This window comes from Malaclemys terrapin, chromosome 2 (assembly GCF_027887155.1).
Source record: "Malaclemys terrapin pileata isolate rMalTer1 chromosome 2, rMalTer1.hap1, whole genome shotgun sequence".
NCBI classification, from domain to species: Eukaryota; Metazoa; Chordata; order Testudines; family Emydidae; genus Malaclemys; species Malaclemys terrapin.
This window is the reverse complement of record NC_071506.1, coordinates 118,897,275-118,919,709: the sequence shown is the minus strand read 5'-3', so window position 1 is coordinate 118,919,709 and position 22,435 is coordinate 118,897,275. Positions and strand designations below refer to the sequence as shown.

General features: G+C 40.3%; 1 protein-coding gene across 1 annotated transcript in view; it reads left to right on the top strand.

Annotated features, from left to right (window-relative positions):
• Positions 1-22,435, top strand: part of EXOC2 (exocyst complex component 2) — a 207,734-nt gene that overhangs the window by 5,671 nt on the left and 179,628 nt on the right. Inside the window, exons 2-3 of the mRNA XM_054017785.1 lie at positions 17,121-17,280; positions 22,054-22,230. Coding sequence (XP_053873760.1) covers positions 17,163-17,280; positions 22,054-22,230 — 295 coding nt within the window. The 5' untranslated portion in view covers positions 17,121-17,162. The remainder of the gene's footprint in view (positions 1-17,120; positions 17,281-22,053; positions 22,231-22,435) is intronic.

Sequence of the window (22,435 nt, the reverse complement as noted above, 5' to 3'; positions counted from 1 at the left end):
GGAGGGGGTATTGGGTGTTGGCTCCAGGAGGTGGCTCAGAGCTGGGGTTCAGGGTGCAGAAGGGGGTTTGGGGTGCAGGAAGGGGTATGGGGTGCTGGCCCTGGGAGGACGCTGGTGTTTCGGGTGCAGAAGGGGGTTCGGGGTGCAGGAAGAGGTATGGAGTACTGGCCCCGGGAGGGGGCTGGGGGTTGGGGTGCGGCCTCCCGCTGGGCAGCACTTACTTCGGGCATCTTCTGGTTGGCGGCACAGCAAGGCTAAGGCAGGCTCCCTGCCTGACCCAGCCCCACGCTGCTCCCGGAAGGGACCAACATGCCCCTGTGGCCGCCAGGGGGGAGGAGGAGGGGATCATGTGGCTCCATGTGCTGCTTCTCTCTGTAAGTACTACCCCCGCAGCTCTCATTGGCCACAGCTCCCTGTTCCCAGCCAATGGGAACTGTGGGGGCGGTGCTTGCAGGCAGGAGCAGCGTGTGGAGGGAGACCCCTGCTCCCCTGCCCCCGGGGCTGTGCTGGCCGCTTCCCAGAGCAGTGTGGGGCCGGGACAGGCAGGGGGCCTGCCTTAGCAACAGCCACACTGCATCGCCGGAGATCGCGATCGACCAGTTGGTCACCACTGCTCTATATCTAATAGGGCTGATAGCAGCTCCAAAGTTAAGGTTAGACTTTTCACTTAAAAGTTAAATCTCTAAATGAAACAAAAACTTCCCACTGGTGAGTACCTAATGGTGAATACAGACACACTGAATTTTCAAAAATCTAACTACTTTAAAATTGCTATTATTGAAAATTTTCAAATGTCTGGTGGTGTGTGTGACTGAAATGGTTCTCAACATTCATACATTGCTTCATACTGCAAAAATGAACATTATGTTCTTGACAAATAATCTTAAGGAACTATAAAGAAGGGTGGTATGCTTTTGTTATCATAACATAGTCCCTTTTCATCATCACGGAAAGCGACAAACTTTAATTCTTTACAGACAGCTTCAGTTTTCATAATCACACGAGAGACAGGCTTTTACATAGAAGATCCAGGCTACAGATTGGGAGCACACCGGCCACCTCCAATATTAATACAGACATATTGCCTGTGTTAAACGGAGGGAAACATAGTATATGCATATCTGTGCAGACAGGCCTACATGCAGGAAAGCATTTAAGCCCATGTTGCATATGGACTACTCCTCGTGTATTTAAAAGTCAGGCACATGCCTAAGTACTGAATCAGGGTCGGTAGCAAGCATGGGGTATCGGGGAGTGCAAAATACTTTTAGTTATAGTGGCACAAGAGCATTAAAGGGTAAAAACCAAGGAACCAATGATGCCACACTGCAAACATCACTTTACTTTATCAGCCTCCCCGCCACTTATATCCTCACCAACAAACACAAGGTTTACTCCAGCCATATTAATTGTATAGATGTGGTTATTTTTTGACTAATAATGCTTGGCTGAAGAATAGAGTATGTAGATACATGAGGTTATGAAAAACCTCTGATGTTTTATTTTTTTCTCTAGTAAAACAAATAAAAACCCACCCAGTGGGATTTATTTAGTTTGTTTTTTTTTAACTTCTTAATATATTTACATAAACATGTTTGAAAGTTTTTTGATGCTCAAAACATCAGGCTCCAATTTCAATCTGTGAATAAGAACTTTTAACTAATTTAAGAAGTTGAAAGGAGATTATTGAGAACACTAACATTCTTGTAAAGACTGTTAGGTTTATTAGGAAACAGTAAGACAGTTACAGAATTGTAGAAGCCTTGAGTCGAAGGGGATATGTGGGCAGAATCACTGGTGATTGGAGATTGGAAGGCTAGTGGATGGAATAAACTTTCAATGGATGTTGGAGAAAGAAGTAGGTGGAGTCCTAAATTAGGAGAGGGTTTGATTTGCTAGTCTGGAAATGTATAGAAAGCTTGTGAGCTATCTGACAGTATGGCTGGCTAGGTCATTTTTGGTCTTCATGTTATTGAATTTACTATGTAAATTCATCTAACTAGTAAATGCCAAAGCTGTTGATCAATACTTCAGATGGGTGATTAGTATTTTTAAGGATTACCAAATATCAGTACATGTATTTTGACATGTTAAATCAGACAAATTAAAGGAAGGGATAAGAAACAAGTGATTTAATGGACTAATGTCCATTGAAAACAGGCTGTTTTAAAGTAAAATGTAAACTGTCAAGAATAGTGTGACAATCTTGATTTGAGATTTGAAAGGTAATCCTTTCTGTGTTTGTGAAAGAGATTGTTTCACAGTTTGTGGCATCAACATGGTAGAAATTTGTGGAAGTCAAATAGTAGATTATGGGGCACTTGAGTTCAGAATTTCACCAATTTTAAAAGACCTTTACTCCTCTCAAGCCTGTTCAGCATCAATGAAGAATGCCTTAAAGAAAATTTGGATTGGTTTGGTTGAAATGTTATAATAGGTTAGGAGTAGCGAAAGTGTTTCTGTATCTAAGGGCAGATACAATACAGTGAAAAGTAGACTGGGATTTGTTTTTTGTATAATTTTTGTAGAATTGAAACTTTTAAGTCTTGGACAATATGAATTTAAGGAATTAAGCATGCTTATGAAGTAAATTTTGCAGTATGTTTTGTGTTACATTTCATAAAATCTTGGTGAGTGTTTCTGGTTATTTTGTATACTAGGGCAAACCATAATAACCCTGGTTTATGAAACTAAGTTTGTTTTGTCGTATAGGAATTATTGTAGTGTGGAAAGAAAGTAAAAGAGTTATGAGCTTTAGTTTTTTGTGGGTGATTTTGCTGAATGAATGAGTAAAGTATGTAGGTTGTGATTTAGACAGATAGGTGATTGAGATAGGGCCAAAGTGTGATTGAGTGGATATGGGATGTTGGATTGTGTGTATGGGCAAAGTTAAGGTTGTGTAAAAAGAACAGGAGTACTTGTGGCACCTTAGAGACTAACAAATTTATTAGAGCATAAGCTTTCGTGGAAGAAGTGGGCTGTAGTCCACGAAAGCTTATGCTCTAATAAATTTGTTAGTTTCTAAGGTGCCACAAGTACTCCTGTTCTTTTTGCGGATACAGACTAACATGGCTGCTACTCTGAAACCTGTCTTAAGGTTGTGTGTTTCTTAGTGAGTTTGAGGGAGGAGGAATATGTGGTGTGGGTGGTGGATAGGTGGCAGATGGAGGAGTGAGGGTTGATTATGGTGAAGTGTGCCCAGGGTGGAAAGGTATTAAAGTTTTTAAATGGTCTCATTTCAATTTTTTCTGTTTTGACAGATATTGGTTTTAATAGTATCCCCCACATCTTAAAAAATAATAGTGGGTATTCCTAACATGGTTGAATCTGTCACAACAAAAGACACTTTCTAAGTGTGACCACTGAAAGGGTAATTTCCTTGGTTTTAGTAGTTTATGTTGGTGGGCTATGCCCTTGTGCAGCCTTAACTCATAGGGCCAGATTGAGATATTCTTACACTGAGTGGCACCCTGTATTACAGGTAATCCCAATGACTTCAATGAGACTGCTTGTGGTGTAAGGTACTATTCAAAGTGAGGCTTGGTTTAAGTACTAAATTGGACCGATTTAGTTAAAGGTGTGATTCGAAACTGATTTAATTTAAATCTATGCATCTCTTCTGTGTGTGGACAAGCCCTGAATAAGGGTAATGTAATCTGGCCCTTAGTTAATGGAGTTTGTTTTGTGATAATCTTTTTCAAATATAAAACACGTCAAGTACTTTATTTGAAAATTTAACACACGTTCTCCAGGTAGATCTGTTGCACATACTGCAGTCATTTAGTATTTACAATTTAGTATTTGATACAAGCCTAAGATTTTTTGACATGTGATAGATAGGAGGTTAATTCATGTTAATTGATGTTAACCCTTCATCAGCTACTAAACTGCTACAAGAGGAGTGCAACTCATTACTACAAAAGGCCATTACTGGTATGTTTTCTCAGCATGGATTATGGATTTCTTCTTTCTCCTTTCCTTCCTCCCCAAACCTCACAACACACAAGCCAGCTGCAAGGATAGGAGCAGAAGGCAGCAGCTTTCTTAAACACACACACACTCCTGTCCCCCCCCCCTCTTCATCTTTCCTCTTCATACCTCAGTAGAGTGACAGCTCCTAGATGTTGCGTGCGAGTGAGTTCAGCTGGTGCTGTGTGGTCTGGGTGTGTGGTCTCCAGCTCGGCAGAGAGGCTGCTAACAGGGTGGATGAGAGAAAGCAACACTGTTTACTTTAATTTATTTCGGATGCCGGAACTATGCCCGGAGTTTCTCCTGAGTTTGATTCCATAGTTAGCGGCGTCAATCCCTTGCAGCTGCAGTGCAGTCTGAAATATGCACTGAGCTCCTCTACCAAGTGCTTTCACAGCATCTGCTTCAGGTCCAGACTTCTAATCCCTTGTGACTCAGAAATCTTAGTGACATTGCTGAATGCTGTGATTATTTTGCTTTCACTGTGTCAAGATATATTGCCATGAAGGTATACCTTTTTTGGGTTAAGTAAAGCAAGAGTTTTAAGATATACAAGTATAGTCGCTGTGAAAACAAAACTATTGAATGGACATTACTCGGCTACTCAAAGATAATATAACTAACATATAGACCTGATGGCTGACTAGATCATGTGACCAAAACATGTTCCTTTAACAACAGAATAAGGCCTCACATCAGGTCATTTAATATAAAATCACATTTTTGTTTTCCATAATTTGTCCCCCATCTCCCACAAATTTATACTTTCAAATTCTAAATTGATTTTGGCATATGACACTGTCCTGTAAATTAACATGTTTGTCAATGTTAATATTGGCTTGACTCAACGTGCCAGATACGACAAGCTAAGACAAACGAGGCTTTACTATTTCCATATAACGGTGATATTACCCTTTATTTCATACTTGTTCATCTTTTCATTATAAGTAGCTTAGTGGTGTTTTGAAGACTTTTTTCTCCACAAAATATAACATCCATGAGCATTTCTTGTTTAAGTTGACAATTCTTCTTTTATTATATAAATAAACGTGCATGGACTCTTAATATCACTTGGAATTTCAGCATTGTTTAGCTTATTCACTTCCCAGTCTTTTCTGGCAGGCTTGCGGGATTAGACTTTGTATTATTGATGCAGTGTTGAAGGCTGTGGAAATTGTAGGGCACTGAAGATCTCCAGAGGGGTTAATAAATGTCAGTTATTTTCATTGTGTTTCTTTTTGGCTACTTTTAAATCTTGGTTTGTGTAGCTTGTCTGTCTGAATTTATATTGCTGGGAAGATAAAGCACAGAAAAGGGTGCAGTAGTGATTTTCATTGATTTGCAGTGGCTTTGAATTAAAAGTCTAAGGAACTTATTAGTAAATCATTTCATTGTCCCCCTCTGGGTCATTTGCCATGCTTCTTTATTGACTCTGTTGTATCGCAGTGTTCTCCAAGAAACACTTGGCGTTTTCTGTATTGAACAAATACATTAGATTTGTTTGTTGGAAAAGTATGTTTCATAGTTAACCAGGATGATAGACTCTTCAATTTATGGAATCTGTTAAGGTTTTTTGGCTTGTATTTTTTAAAGTGTGTTTCAAAAGTCTGTCTCTGTTGAGAGCATGTAAGTGCTAATTGATATTAGTGGGCCAGGGGTCCCTAACACATCACTTCCAAATTTGCAGTTCCTTGTATATTAGAAGGCAGTTAATGGAACTAATTCTCTGATGAATACTCTGAAAAATGAAGCATGCCATGCTGGGCATTCCTGCTGTGCCTTGCACCAGAACTGGTTGAACAATAATATTTTTATGAATGTTGGAATTTTTTCATTAGGTATTTTGTGACTAAAACACATTCATGAACATGTACTGGTCTTGACATAGCTTATGCGGTAGATGTGCTCGTTTCACCACAGTGATGGCAAATATGTCATATTTTTAATTTCCTCTTTTGAATTCAGATTCCCTCTGCTGGATGACTGCAGCAATGCACGGTGACCCCAGTATTACTCTTTCATCTGAGAGAGAATCTTTCAGGTTGAGTGCTTGTGAGAAATTTCATCTTGCAAAGTGCTGGGGACTTTAATTTAACTGGGTTTTCAGTAATTGGAACCAAGTGACTTTACTTTTTCAGAAGCCTGGAACTCATCTTTATGACCTCTTAACTGGTGTTTTCTCTATTGACAAAACTCCAAAAAATCTAATTGTTAATTCTCCTCTGTTACCTGGGGTTTTTTCAACCCAAAGCTCTTGGTAACTTTTACTCTGTGCGAGTTGGTGTCAAGAAATGAATCAGGAGAGACACAGCCATCCGACCGATACGTGGCTGGCACAAACAGGACAACACAAGAGTGCTTTCACTTAAACCTAAACTTTACTTAGTCTCAAGCACTTTCTCAAGCACTTACACACGTCCGCAACAGGTTAGTAAAACACCCCCATCCCTCAATAATTACCGAAGCTGAGTGTGACACCTCTTCCAGTGTTCGGTGCAGAAAGTTACCTCCTAATGTCTGCAATCATTCTCATGATAGCCTTGTCCACATGTGAATCCAATGGACAACATGATACATCGAAGTCCTGAACAACTATGACTAAATTATTTCAGATTCTGGTAACGTCAGCAATATCCTGCTTCACAAAACTGGTCTGATCAGTTATGACAATTCCTTTATCCTCTCACATCCCTTGTCATTTGGCCGTCCAGCTTGTCCTAGAAAGTGAATCAGAATTCTCAGAGTAGTCCCAAAGGTTAAATAGCTTTCTTAGCAGATCTGATAGCCTCTGCTGTTTCTGTGTGTTTTGCCAGATCCATATTTGTGATCAGAAAACTTACTTGAGAAATTAATTTAAAGAGAAAAGAATTGTGCTCATCTTGCAAGATGTCTCCAACAGTTTTGTTTGTAGTGGATACTTCTCAGCTCCTTGCACTTCACAGCATGATAGCCAACATGATATCAAAAAGACTTATCTGGAAACAGTCATGGAAAGCAATCAAGCAACTGATGTGTATGCTAGATTACACCTTTTTTGTGACTTTGTTTTCTCAAGATACTAAAAAAGAGACAACTACTGTAATAAAGGAATATGGTCCAAATCAAACAAAGAAGAAAGGTCCTAAGGAAATTTCTTCAATTAGACTAACTTTTCAGCAAAAAATATTGCGGAGAAACCTGTCTTTCCACATCCAATCTGTCAATGAATAACACTCCTCACAGAAGTACGACAGCAGTTTTGTAAAACGGTTTTTTTTTAATAATGGAGACAACGGGAAATTAACTAATTAAACTTCAGAGTGATAATTATTGCTGGAAAAAGCCTATCTGAACATTCTTTATAGTCAGGTGTTTTGTAGTGGATATATTTTTCAAGCTTCACTTTGGGTGCTCATTGGAAAGAACAATGGTCTTTAATAGCTCTGAGTCTGTTGCTGAGAGACTATCAGATTCACAAAAGCACAGACCATCAGATCAGGATTAAACAAACAAAGACTGTGAATGGCTATCCAACTACAGAAACAGTTTCTCCTCCCTTGGTGTTCACACCTCAACTGCTAGCAAAGCAACTCACCCTCCCTGATTGAACTAACCTCGTTATCTCCACACTGATATATACCTGCCTCTGGAGATTTCCATTACTTGCATCTGAAGAAGTGAGGTTCTGACGCAGGAAAGTTTATGCTCCCAGTACTTCTGTTAGTCTCAAAGGTGCCACAGGACCCTCTGTTGCTTTTTACAGATTCAGACTAACACGGCTACCCCTCTGATAAAAGCACAGAAGATGACAGAATTGGGAAATGTCTCTTTTCCACTTGCTGGCAGCACGGTGTTGGGCACATATAATAAAAAGAGGTTTTTATTAAAATTTTAAAATTGTGGTATTTCAACCAGTGTTTATAAACCTGGTAAATAGTTAATTTTTGTGCCGGGTTTCCTATTTGGGGCTACATTTATAATTATAACCCTAGGTATGGACTCTGGCTATGATTTAGTATTTTCCTAATGTGCTTCTTCCTAGAATTATAAAAGTCACGTTTAGTTTCCAGTTTACACTTCTTTACTTCCATTAACTTATTTTTAGAAAATTAGAAACTAGCATTTTGGGGACATCTGTAATCTTTTCGGTCTTTTATCTATAGGTCAGTATTTCAAATTCAGGTGACTACTGAGTTAGAATCATTTTTAGCTAATGGCTTTTTTGAACGATGTGACATGAATGGGTGGTCTCAATATAGTTCCTGTTGGACAGGTAGTCGCATCATACATACAAACCACCCTTGAGAGTCTTAGCAAGGATGCCAGTGAACAAATGGATTGAACTATCGTATCTTCTTTTTCCTTCTAGCCAGTAGAAGTGGTCCCTATGTGTAACAATCAAGACACAGTGTAGGGCAGTGTGGGGAAACTTGCATTGTTCTCACTCATGTTGTTCTAGTCTTATGGATAAGTAGAATACTTTGGTACTTTCTGTTCAGGACCTTCTGAAAAGTTCTTTTATACTTTACACAGAAGAACTTAGGATCTCAAATATAGCTGTGTTAGAGCTTCATTGTTTACTGAATTTGGGTGGGAAATTTCTGACACTGAAGGTTAGTGGGTATTGAGTTGGTTTTTTGTTCATGATTTGTTAGTGCTTATTTGACTATATTAGGGGCTCGATCCTGCAATTGGATCTATGTCTGATGACCCTTACAACACAGTGCCCCACTGAGACTAGCTGTACTACTTTAGTCAGTTGTAGGGTTATCATATTTAACAAATAAAAAAAGAGGACCCTCCACTGGGCCCTGGCCCTGCCCATTTCCCACCCCAGCCCCGCCCCAACCCCACCCTAACTCCGCCCCCTCCTCCCTCCCACTCCCAGCCACGCGAAAAGGGCTGCCCGAGCGCTACCGGCTTCACGGTTTGCCGGGCAGCCCCCAGACCCTGCCCCCCCCGGACGGCGCTTCCCCAGCGCAGCTGGAGCCCGGGAGGGGAAGCGCCCAGCCGGGGGCGCAGGGTCTGGAGGCTGCCCGGCAAACCGTGAAGCCGGTAGCGCTTGGGCTTCAGGCAGCCCCTATGCCTCCGGCCCCTGCGCCCCCGGCCGGACACTTCCACTCCCGGGCTCCGGCGGCGCAGGGTCCGGAGGCATGGGGGCTGCCCAAAGCCCGTAGCTCTCGGCTCTTAAACAGGGCCGAAGAGTCAGGGGAGGAGCAGAGCCGCCGCGGCCGGAGGCTCTGCTCCTCCCCTGACTCTTCGGCTCTGTTTAAGAGCTGAGCTGCCTGAGCGCTACCGGCTTCGGGCAGCCCCCATGCCTCCGGACCCTGCGCCGCCAGAGCCTGGGAGGGGAAGTGCCCGGCCGGCGGCTGGGGTCCGGAGGCAAGGGGGCTGCCTGAAGCCCATAGCGCTCGGGTAGCTCGGCTCTTAAACAGAGCCGAAGAGTCAGGGGAGGAGCAGAGCAGCCGCGGGAGGGGAAGTGCCCGGCCGGCATTTTCCCGGACATGTTCGGCTTTTTGGCAGTTCCCCCCGGACGGGGGTTTGATTGCCGAAAAGCCGGACATGTCCAGGAAAAACCGGACGTATGGTAACCCTAGTCAGTTGGGCTGTACTCTGAACAAGGGTCTTCCTGTGACGAAATGCTGACAAAAAAATACCATTCAGTACACTATGTGTTATGTTAATGGTCAGTGTTATAAGTTCCAATCCATGGTCTTTACATTTGCAATAATGCTAGAAAGCCTGAAAATATTGCTTTTTTTATAATTAATGCAAATATTTTTATTCTTTGTTAACTTCTGACAATCCATTGTGTCCTCCTTCATTGAGTCCCCTTTTTAAAAAGTGCCAGTCTTACCTTTCCCCACTTGATTATCACTTCATCCATCCTAGAAATATGACGTCTTCATTTGCAGAAGGAATCAATTAGAATATAAAAGCCCGTGGTCAGGGCAGACTTACCCAATATTTACCTGACTATTTATATTTTGGCAAATAGTCACTGCAAGTGAGGGGATGGGAAGTAAAACCAGAATTCTACTTTCTAGTAGCACCATGAATTAGAAATGCAAGGTGTAAGCCCCAGGTAGCAGAATGGAGAGAATAATTTGTATATTGTTTTCACGAGTCAAATTTACTGGAAGGTTAACTGCAATGATAACTATTATTTGTAGAGATTTGGCAAATTCATTATAATGTTGTATGTGGTATTTCTAGCAGATATCTGTGCAGTAGTTGGGATCCTTGAAGAATACTGTTTAACATTTTATTTTACATTGTCCCTTCTACACCAGTGTTAACAAACCCATACAATTCTGCATCTTTCTTTTTCTTTATATAAGTGCTCTAAGATCTAGGTACATTCTCTTTCTCGCGCGTGTGCTCTCTCTCTCTCGTGCTCTCTGTTTAATATTATACATCTAAATACAGAACAAAACTTCTTTAGTGGAATGGTCCCAAGCACTTGCTCGCTCTTTGTAGGTAGGAGGATATATATAGTACTCCTTTACCTATTCTGTGAAATAATGAAGCCAATTGTTATAAATAAAAACTCAACTACTCTAGACAGTCTGAATGCTATAGTCTAGCTGTAACATTTTGAGATTTATTTCAGGCTCTCTATTCCAGTGAAGTATTTTTAAAGCCGTTCTGCAATAAATATAGAAATAGTTTAGAAAAAATATTAGACTTCAGAAGGCTCAACATTTTTATTACATATATTCAGCTCATCATGGAAAGAGATCAAGTGCTAGTTTCTGAAATCCAGCAAAATATGTTTTAATATTACTTTTGAGTTTAGTCTCAATTCCAACACATTACCTGTATACCCAGATATTTTGAAAGATGCACTATCCCCAGTAAAAAGAAACTGAAAAATTTTCTGGTGAAGAAAAAGCAAGCAATAACAAAATAGTTTATTTCTGTTTCATTTTGTCTTCTAGAGATTTTCCCCACATTACTAGTGAGGCTCTGAAGAGTCCCCAATTTTGACCTGTGTTTTGGTCATTGATTTAAAATTCTATATAAATCTCTCTAAAATGTGTCCAATGAATATAATGGTCCAGATGATCTCACTCAGATCCATGTATCTGTCTTCCAATTCCTGCAGAAGTGGGGTGCTTAGCAACCTCCATGGCACTGTCACACCCTCTACTTTCTGTGGAGATCTCTCCACACTGATGGAGGGGATAGAGACTAGGTGGGCAGGCTACTGGAGAATGCGCAGTATTTTCCTTCTGGCCCTGTGGAAATCACTCGAAGAGAATAATACAGTCCTAGGTTGCAAGATCTCTTCTATCCTGTCTCAGCATAGGGAGCTGGACTAGATGACCTCTCAACATCTTTACATTTCAAGGATTCTTTGATTCTGGGGAAATCTCTGTAGGTCTCTAGTGGAGTCATCAACTCTGGGCCTGAGAAGGGGTGGGGAGTCTGTCAGGGACCAGAGACACACGACTTGTTCACAGATGGCCCTGTTATCCTTCAAGTTTCAGAGTAGTCTCCAAAGCAAGCTTTTTGGGGGAAGGAACACCATCTCCTCGACTGACAATATTGTCTTCTCCCTGGATCTGTTCCCACAGGAAGGGATGAATCTGGGCCTATGATAACTGCTACCTTTGATCCATGTGGGAAATACAGTCAAAATTTCGTATGCTACCAGTATTTTTAAACTTGGCAATAGGCACAAAACTTGTGAGGAGGGATAAGCATGTACTTAACCTTTGAACATCTTATTTATTAGAGGCAGAGCTCCTATTATTAAGGTTGCTTTACATTTCACATTATGAGATCATATTTTCATTTGGTACTTGGTTAGAAGTTTGCAAAATTGTAACTATTTTGGCTGAAATTATGAATGTCTGGTGTCTGCCTCAGGCTGAGGTTTTTGGAAAATGTCATTCAAAACATTTCAGTCACTTCTGAGAATGAGCCTAGTGAAAAATACATTATTTTGCCCATGTTAATAAAAATTCTTACAACTTTTTTATTGAGAAGTTCTAGCTACTCTTGTTCGGTGCAGGGATTTGAAATTTGGCAGGAGAATTTCCCGGGATGTGCTTTTTGCTGTCCCTGTGAAAATCCACCCAAATTTGGGCAAGTTGTAATAAATAAATAAATAAAATCACAGTTCGCACGTGCTCAGAGACTTGCTACAGCCTAGCAATTTAATTCTCTGAAGATTCTGTCCTCACTGAGCATACTGCCACCTGGGTCTGAGCAGGACTTTCACTGAAACTGCAGTTCCCAGCTGGCCTGGCACAGGAACTGAGAGCAAGGAGACTGTCTCTTCTGTGCTGTTAATGCCCTCTTCTACTGGTGCCCAGGCATTGAAGAAGAGGAAGCTATCTGAATGGAATGCAGAGGGGACAAGAGCTGAACCAGAAAGTAGGCAGAGAGGGAATAGATGTGAACAATGCACTTAGGGGTGGAAGACTGGAACTGGAGGATGGAGAGGGAATTGGAATTGTAGTGAGACTGGGACTGGCTAGGCAAGGAGACTGGGGATAAGGGAGTGGGGAGATAGATAGGACAGAGAGCCAAGGGTGAGGGGAGAACTGTTAATTTTTTTTTTTTTTTTTTTTTTTTTTTTTTTACAGATACTGAGGGAAAAGCAGGGGTGGGGTGGCACACACTGAGATAAGACAGAGGAGGCAAATGGAGGCCAGAGTGCGGAAGAGAGACATCAGATGAGCAAGGAGGGGGAAACTGGGACTGGATGGCCTGAGAGCCTGGGGAAAAGGATATGGTGGGCACTTGAATTGCTGGGCTAGGAGACTGGGACTGTGGGAAAGACTGGGATAAGCTGTTGGGATGGGTGAGACGAGGACTTGCTGGGCAAGAAAACTGGGACTAGGATTTTGGATGAAAAGCCTGAAGAGTGGAGGCTAGGAATGGCTAGGAGTGGGGAAGGGGATTAGGACAGGGACAGTTTGGAAAGGGGTCAAACTAAGGGGGAATGGACAGAGAAGTCTGTGTCCCCTTCACACTCCACTTCAGAGCCTGGAATGGAACTCAAGATTCCAGAGTCTCGCCATTCCTCTGCTATCAACAAATAACTATGAAATCCTCTGGCAAAGTGTCTCATCCCACCTCTAGTGCTGGTCCACAGAGGATGACTACCTTCTACTGCTATCAGTCCACTAGGTCAAGTGACTGAGGTCTGTGCAGTGGATATAAAGGGTTCCAACCCTGCTGCTGATCCATGTGGGTGTCAATATGATGACACATGACAGAATTTATGTTTTTTCAGTTGACTACAGGGAGTCCTCAGACTTACGATGCCCGACCTATGTTGGACACCACTTATGATGCTTTTCAATTGACTGCCCATTTTGCTCCTACGACGCTTGGTTCGCCCTTACGATGCTTAATTTGCTTAAAGTTCACTTGAAATCACTTCCTGGTTGCGTTATACTGGTATGGAGCTGGTATGGGTCACTTCTGATTGGCTTTGAGGCAGCAGCTTGTTGCTGGGTAGGGTTGCTGCTTGGTTTTGATTGGCTGAGCCCGGGGCGGGGAGCCAATCAGAAAGCTTGAACAGTGATTGTCTGAGGCTCAACATGTGTGCCATTCTCCCTGGCTTTCTGAGCCTGTGTTGCCAGCATTCTGAGCAGCATGTGTGAGTTTATATGTTTATTTGAATGCTGTTTACAGTGTACAGTAAATACATTGATGTTGCAACATTAGTTATCAATTCATTTAGTACAAAAAATCTGGGTTATTGTGGTGAAAATAGTGTATCAAGCCTTTATTCAGGAACCAGTCTCCGCTTCATACCATTGATTCCTATGGGAAAACAATTTTGACTTACAATGTTTCGACTTATGACACAATTGGTTCTTCAGAATTGTGTTGTAAGTCAGAGGACTCCCTGAATTTTAAAAATGTAGGAAATTACACACTAAAAATTGTGTTAAAAGAACATTATTAAGGTTGCAATACTAAGCACCCAAAAGCTAGGAAATGCCAGAATTAAGATTATACATTTAATTTAATTCGTCCCCCTTGTTCATATGCATTATGATACAGTTTCTGTGCCATGATTACATAGTATTTTTTTCCACAGACCCCCTGCCTCATTCAGTGCACAGGATGGGTTTGCTCAGGGGATTAAACAGGGTTGTGTAGTGAAGAAGACCTGTCTGTAGGACCCTGTGTCATTTGTGGCAGAAAATGGGTAGTGTGTCGTGAATGAGGCACGGGATGCAAAGAGAGAAGGTGGTCTCATGATTAAGGCAGTTGATTGCTGCCCTGGAGAATTGGATTCTATTCCTGTCTCTACCATAGTATTATTATATGATGCTTGACAAGTCACTTAACCAAACTTTTCATGGTGGTCACTAATTTTGTGTTCCTCATTTTCTGGGTGCCTGAGATGAGATTTGGTGTCTGATCTGCAGAAGTGTGGAGCATTCACAGTTGCAACTGAAGTGAATGGGAGCTGTACTTAGTATTATATAGCATTTCATTTGTTCAATGTACTCTGAAAAATCATGTCCTAGTCATCTCAAATTGGTTACCAAAATTAGTGGATACTTTTGACCTTAATCTCTTTGTACCTCAGTTCTTCATCTGTAAAATGGGAATGATAATCCCTTCTCATTTGGGTGTTGTGAAAGTTAGTTAATGTTTATGAATCACTCAGATACTGTAGTGATGAGCACCGTAGAAAAGGCCTAGAGGAAATTAATAATCCTGTCTTCAGAATAGGGTTTGAGTAGCGTGTAGTAAGCACAGCTTGGGGTCACGCATTGAACAATGAAGGGAAAACAAAATATTGAATAGGTGCTCATTAAGTGAGCCCTGCCCATCCTGTGCATTGAGTGAGGTAGGAATCCCATTGAAAAAATAGTCTGTGAGTGGATAAACTGCTGCCTTTAGAGCTGGGTGGCTGGAGAGCGGCAGCTGTTGGTCAGGTGCCCAGCTCTGAAGGCAGTGCCCCGCCCGCAGCAGCGCAGAAGTAAGGGTGGCAATACTATACTATGCCATCCTTAATTCTCCACTGTTGCCTTCAGAGCTGGGCAGCCAGAGAGTGGCGACTGCTGACTGAAGGCCTGGCTCTGCAGGCAACAGCACAATTCCATACCATGCCATCCTTACTTCTACACTGCTGGTGGTGGCAGCTCTGCCTGCAGAGCTGGGATCCTGGCCAGCAGCCACTGCTCTCCATCTGCCCAAATCTGAAGGCAATGCCGCTGCCAGCAGCATTACAGAAGTAAGGCCTGGTCCACACTAACCCCCCACTTCGAACTAAGATACGCAACTTCACGTAGCTGAAGTGGAAGTACCTTAGTTCGAACTTACCGCGGGTCCAGATGCGGCAGGCAGGCTCCCCCGTTGACTCCACATACTCCTCTCGCGGAGCAGGAGTACCGGCGTCGACGACGAGCACTTCCGGGATCAATTTATTGCATCTAGACAAGACGCGATAAATCGATCCCAGAAGATCGATTGCTTACCTCCAGGTCCGGCGGTAAGTATAGACTTACCCTAAGGGTAGCAGTACCGCAACCCCCCCCCCACAATAACCTTGTAATCCCCCCCCACATACACACACACACCCCTCCTTTTTGGGTCAGGACCCCTACAATTACACCCTGTGAAATTTCAGATTTAAATAGCTGAAATCATGAAATTTATTATTTTTAAAATCCTATGACCAGGAAATTGACCAAAATGGACCGTGAATTTGGTAGGGCCCCACTCATAATATGCACAAAGAGGTTGAATTAAGGTTGCACAGGTAGCTTTAATCCATTTTGGACAGCCACCAGGCCTGACTTTTATATTGTACAGTACCTGTGCTTTTGTTACTTTCATAATATATTATCTTATACCTTAAACCAATATATTTTTGAACTACTCAGAAGTCATTTGTCATGGATCACATCCTGTCATGTTCTCACTAGCATCTATTTAAGTTGCGCTGAAAGGTTTCAGCCATTTTTTTTAGGTATCATATTTGGTTATCGGCTTGCCTAGACTAGAGACGTTCCTGTTATAAATACGTGATGACAGATCATCTTCTCCCCAAAAGCAACAGGGGGAAGGTCGGGCAGAGGAGACTAAATGCTGTGAGGTTCCCCCTCAGAGTTTAAAAAAAAAAAATTGTTCTGCCTGGCAAGATTAGGGGGTCACAGAACAGATGAAATGATCCATATATCTCTTGAGACAGGAGTCATCATATGTGGATGGCTGTCCCTGAACCCGGCTATGCTTGCCCCTTTTTTTACTGTTGAAGTTACTACAGGACCTATTTGCTGCTTTGGACTGAATCCTTGTGCAGCAGCTGCAGAAAGAACCCAGTGGGAGCTAATGTTGCTTCAAGCCATGTGCATCTGCTTTTTGGCTTACAAAGCTTCGCAAATGAAAGTTACTAATAAACAGCAAGAAGTTTAGCATCAGAATTAATCACGGATTAAGTATGAGTTGCATGACACAGGAGTTTTAGTAGTGTTTACGACTGCTGAGATAACTGAAATGATTCAGGCAGGCTCCTGATTTGAAATGCAAAATGATACTATCCTGGAAATGGTTCTCAAATAATTTCACATGGTGTTTGAATACGTATTCAAAGCGTATATTGTCCTGGGCCAGGTAGGATTTTTTTATATTGTTGTTGATAATATTGATTTCTCCTTTATGTTGGTATTGGGAGCTGTCTCTTACTTTCAGAGTAAGAATGGTTTCCATTTTGGATAAACGCTCATCATTTATCTAAACTACTCTCAGGAATCCTCTCCTCCCCCCTCCCCCCCCCCCCAAGAAAGGGGGGTGTTATGGTTGTGAACATACATAGTATCGTACCTCTGATCTAAGCCAAGGATGGACTTGACTGAGTAGATTCTTCCAAATCCTTACTACTATGATCTTATACATGTGTACTCTGACTTACCATTATGAATGTTAATGGATTTATTTCTAATGTATCTTTTTGGGGGGGTTTACTTTCCTTACTTAATTCAGATCTGGAGTTACTGAATATACATACGTGTAAATGCAAGGACATCTAGTAATTAATATAAAATATTTAAAATGTGTGGTGAAAACTGTTTTTTTTTATAAAAACATTTTTAAAAGATGTTTAGTTTTACAATTTTAATGTTTTCAGTTTTTGGTATAATTATTTTGTAAATACTTACATACTGTATTTATTGTTCCTTATTGAACAGATTGCTGAGTAACTGGATTTCCAGTCACAGAAGGAAAATATCATGTCTCGATCACGCCAGCCCCCTCTTGTAACTGGTATCTCTCCCAATGAAGGGATTTCATGGACAAAAGTCACAATTAGAGGAGAAAACTTGGGAACTGGGCCAACAGACCTCATAGGTAAATTCAGAGAAATGGTTTGATGCATTCCACATTTTTAGACTGCAAGAAACTGCTTGGTGACAGATTCTGATATTTTTACATTCAGAGGAAATAAACGATGGGTAGTATGATAATATACAATTATCCCCATGAGTTTGGAAAGATGGTTTTGAATTGGTAATGTACACGTTAAATATATGTGTACCTTATTACTTATGCCAGAGGTGGTTTGTCTTGTAGTTAGAGTCCATGGTGAAATCTGGCCGTAGTGAAGCCAATGAGAGTTTTGTCTTTGGTTTCAATGGAACCAGGATTTTACCCCATGATTGTAAAACAGAACTCCCAAGTTCTGTTCCCTACTCTGCCAGTGACTTTTGTGGCTGTGTTCAAATTGTTTAACTTTACTGTGTTTCAGTTTGCCATCTAAAAAAAGGGTATAACAACATTTTCCTGCTCTGACCAGGGTGTTGAAGCTTAGTGAATATTTGTTTAAAAACACAACCAAACAAAACAAAAAAACCTTTGATATATGTAGGTAAAAGGCACTATATATACACAATTTTTGTTGTACTTTTTAGCATTCCATCTAATTCACCTGGACTCTGTGTTGCCACTTGAAGTCACGCTATGCCACACCACACCACACCCCTTCCAATAATATACCTGGGCAATTGTGCATTACTTTACAGTGTAAATAAGTCTTCTTTCAGATTTTTGCTGCTAATCATCTTCTGTGTTGATGTATGAGAGTTGAAAGTCATTGCAATTTTTATCTTCGCTTATTTAACATTTAGTTTATTCTGGGGACTGTCGAAAGGTACATCTACACGTCTGTGGCTGGCCCGGGTCAGCAGACTTGGGCTTGTGGGGCTCAAGCTGTGGGGCTCTAAAATTACAGTGTAGAAGTTCTGGCTTCCACTGGAGCCCAGGCTCTGAGACCCTATGAGTGGGGAGGGTCTCAGAGCTCGGGCTCCATCCTGAGCCCAAACGTCTACACTGCTATTTTTAGCCTTACAGTCGAGTCATGTGATCCCATGTCAGTTGATCTGAGCTCTGAGACTCAGTGCCTTGGGTTTTTTATCGCAGCATAGACATTCCCTAAGGTCCCAGTCTTGCAAAGAGTTACACATGATGGGAGTACTCACATTTGTAAGTCTTTGTTGGATTCAAGCCTAATATTTTTATAAACCTCAGTTAAACTCTCCTTACCACCTGCTGCCAAAAAGCATTACAATTCAATAAAAAGTAGAAAATATTATGTGCTTGGGAATAAACTGAGTACCACGTGTATGAAGAAAGAGAATATGCCTTTTTATGTCATTCTGTTAAAGACAACCAGGTTGTAAGTCACTTGCGACTTTGAAACTTTAAAAACACTTGCAGAAAATTTAAGAAAATACTTTTCATTTATAAGGAAGTTCTGTCATTTGGTAACAAAGTTTGTTTCTGGATTCAAATATGTATCGAGGGAGATCTTTTGTCAGTTTTAAAGTTTTAGCCCTGTGCCATTACTATATTTAGTGTGGTATGCAAAACATTAATGAAGAGCACATACATTACAGTGCCATGTCATTTATTATTCTGTGAGATGAAGCCGATCATAGCAAATTTTTAAGTTAGTGGACTTCTTAAGTCCCATGTTCCCTGAGTAGTAATATTTATTTAAGAAATAAAATTGAAGGCAGGAAAGAAACTCTTAAATAATGTAGAAATCTTCAAATGATTTTGCACAAGTATAAACATTTCCTACATATTTTAGTGAAAATCCAAGTTAAATTATTCCATCAAGTTAAATTAAATAGTAATTAAATGAATCTTAGTGAGTGAACCTTAAAACTGACCTACAAAGGAGGAAACAGGCTGCTCTTTTTTGCTTCTTTTAATGTATAAAAACATTCTGAATGTTGTTATAATTAAAAAAAATAAATGTTTTTTTCCCCTTGCTAGTCTTTATACTAGAAAAGTCTGGTGTTGTCTACACTGGTTTTGTGGGATGACTTTATGTATACTTGACAAACTAGTGGCAATTATATCATAAGACAAGAGTCTTTAAATAGTGACTAAAAATCACTTTCGCTCTCAATTGCCCAGGTTTCAAAGTCTGATTTCTTTTTTTCTGTATTATTTTTTTAGTACCTACTTAATTCAAACTCCTATCACACCCTTGGGAAAATGTTAGATTCAACTGTCTCACCTTTTCAGTCAGAGCTGAGAAAAGTTTCACTCCAGCCTCTTATTTTTGTCCTTCCAAAAATTCTGGGCAAAAGCCCAGAAAAGACAGGGTTTGATATTTCATACATTCTGAAGGCAAAACACAAACATAAAACCTTTCTTTCTTTTTTTCCCTATCTCTCCTACCCCCCCCACCCACCCCCAAAAACCCAAACAAACAAACAATAACACACTGCTGCACAGAGACAAGATTTATTTCTCTGCTGGTCACCTTTACTTTAGATCTTAGTTCCTCTGGTACCACTGACACATCTGGGAGTCCAGTGCCTCCATTGATTACGGTCACTCACTAGTTTTGTAGTAGTTCAGGTGATGCCAGCATATTCAGTTTACTATGTCACTGTCTTTTGCCAGTTCTTCCTTGGTCTTCCTCACTTTCTCCTTCCTCCCACAGGTACAATGCTTGCTTAACACTTGCTTCAATCTTCCATATGTTGTACATGTCCAAATCACCTGAGCCTTTTTTTGTTGTTGATATTTTCTAACATGTTCTGCTCTGTCAGCTTCCTTACTCTTACATTTGTTGTTTTGTCTTTCCATAAAATGTGTAATATCTTCCTCAGCCATTTGTGGAGATTACCCATCAATTGCTTTGTGTTAGCCATTGTCTCTGCTCTGTACAGTAGTGAGCTCAGTACAGTCCCATGGTATAGTCATGGTTTAGTTTGATGTGAAAGACCTCTGTTTGCTTTTTCTAATCTTGTATGAATATCTTTCACAGTCCCCTTCAAATGTCATCACATTCCCCAGATAGCTGAACTCTTCTACCTGTGTGATTTCTTTTCCATTCCCATACATCTTTACATCTGTTGTCCAGTTTCTGACCTTCATAACTTTTTACTTTCAATCCAATTTTTGCTGCTTCCTGTTCTACATCTGATATGAGGGGAATCATTCAATTCCACATCATACTTAGTAAAGCAATTTCATCAGCAAAGTCAAAGTCATGTAACTTATCTCCGCTAACCTATTTTACACCATCCATAGTGCCTTGTGTTGCCCTCTTCATCATCCAGTCGGGTGCTAATTCAAAGAGGATTGTTAAATAACACAGATCCTTGCCCAACTCCAGTCACAATATCACAATAATCACCCTGGCCTATATGCGACCTCACTGCACACCTGCTTCCATCATATAAACTCCCTTATTATGTTGATCAGCTTAGTATCCCATAGCTTCTAGTAATAGTCTACAAATGGCGTTGTGTCATTGCCAAAAAAGGGTACTCTCATTCAGTGCATGAACTGGAGAGGTACTGCAATCAGTATTAGATACCATTTTGCTGAATAGAATGAAGAAGGCAGTGGATGGTCACCTTTAAAAAATATATAATTTATCTACCATCCCTGTACATTTTAAAAATAATTCTTTCTGAATATTCTACTCTGTTATAACAAGCATTTTAGTCCCCTTAAAAAAAAATGAATTTGCCCAGGTAGAGATGTGCTATCTGACAAAAACCTCAAACCTGCCAAATTTGTCTACTGTGTGCAGTCAAAGAATTAAATTATGAGAAAAGAAAGTGTGAAATATTTGGGGCTGTGTGACACATGCGGACCTTTTTCATGTAAGTATCTGTTAAATTGGTAAGAGGTTTCTAGAAATTGAAAATACAAACCAACCCAATTAAAAAAAAAAAATGGCATTGTCTGATTACAGTGATGTACCATCTGTATTGGGGCAGGAGCTAAGCTAGACACCTACACCTGAAAACTGAATAATTAATATTTGAGCAGTGTTTTGAAGATATAGAGGCTGATCAGCAATGTACTTAGTACATAGGGAGAAACAGTTTCAAAGGCACCTAAATGATTAGGAGCTTAAGTCCTATTTTCAAAAGTGCCTACCTCCCACTGAAAATCAATAGGACTTAGGTTCTTAAGTGACCTATGTGCTTTTGAAAAATATACCCATGATTTCCTTACTGTATTGGGTCCACATAATACTATAGAAGAGGTACAGATGAGAGCACCTCAATGATCTCTAACTAGGCTTGGAAGGATTAGATTTTTATCAGTAAATATCAGTAAACATTGATTTCACTGTATGTACACAAACCCACAACAAATACTTACACTGATAGTAATCAAAATATAAAGATAAGCAGCATTTTTTGTACTTTGCCTGAGAACTTATTAGAGTTAAAATCCAGTTGTTTAGATTTTTGAATTAGACTTGTTACAAATGGATTAGGGAATGAATAGTAACAACGGGTCTGATTTGTTGATTTAAGGATATTTACTTTGTATATTTTGACATGTGATGTTGACAATTTGTATTTTAACAGCTTATAATGCTTAATAGTTTGAATCTATTTGTCATTAAATAATTGTCTGACATCCCCCACCCATAATTTTCCACAACTGAAAGTTTAAATGCATAAAAATAGGAAAAAATGCTTAAAAATAAACATCAATATTATTCATCTAAATTATAAAAGACAGGATTGGCAGAATTCTTTTATTTGTTTATAACATGTCTAGATAAACAGAAAACTAACTATTGTAAGACAGACTGTATTTCATCAGTTTTATTCACAGTAAGTCTTTGATTTCCAGGTTTAACAATCTGCGGACACAACTGTCTGCTGACTGCTGAATGGATGTCTGCCAGTAAAATAGTGTGTCGAGTGGGACAAGCTAAAAATGATAAGGGGGACATTATTGTCACTACAAAATCAGGTGGCAGTGGAACTTCGACTGTTTCCTTCAAACTCCTGAAACCTGAGAAAATAGGTATTTGCCTCATTCAAACTTACAATTGCTTTTGCTAAATAATTAAAATTGACTAGATGTCTTTGGTTTTGTAAATAACATTTATTTATAAAATTTAACCCACTGATAGTTGTTCCTTAGTTACTCTTTACTTGTTTAGTACTTGCAAAATATATACTAACAATACACATTTTGGGTTGAAACTGCCTTTTAGGTATACTTATAC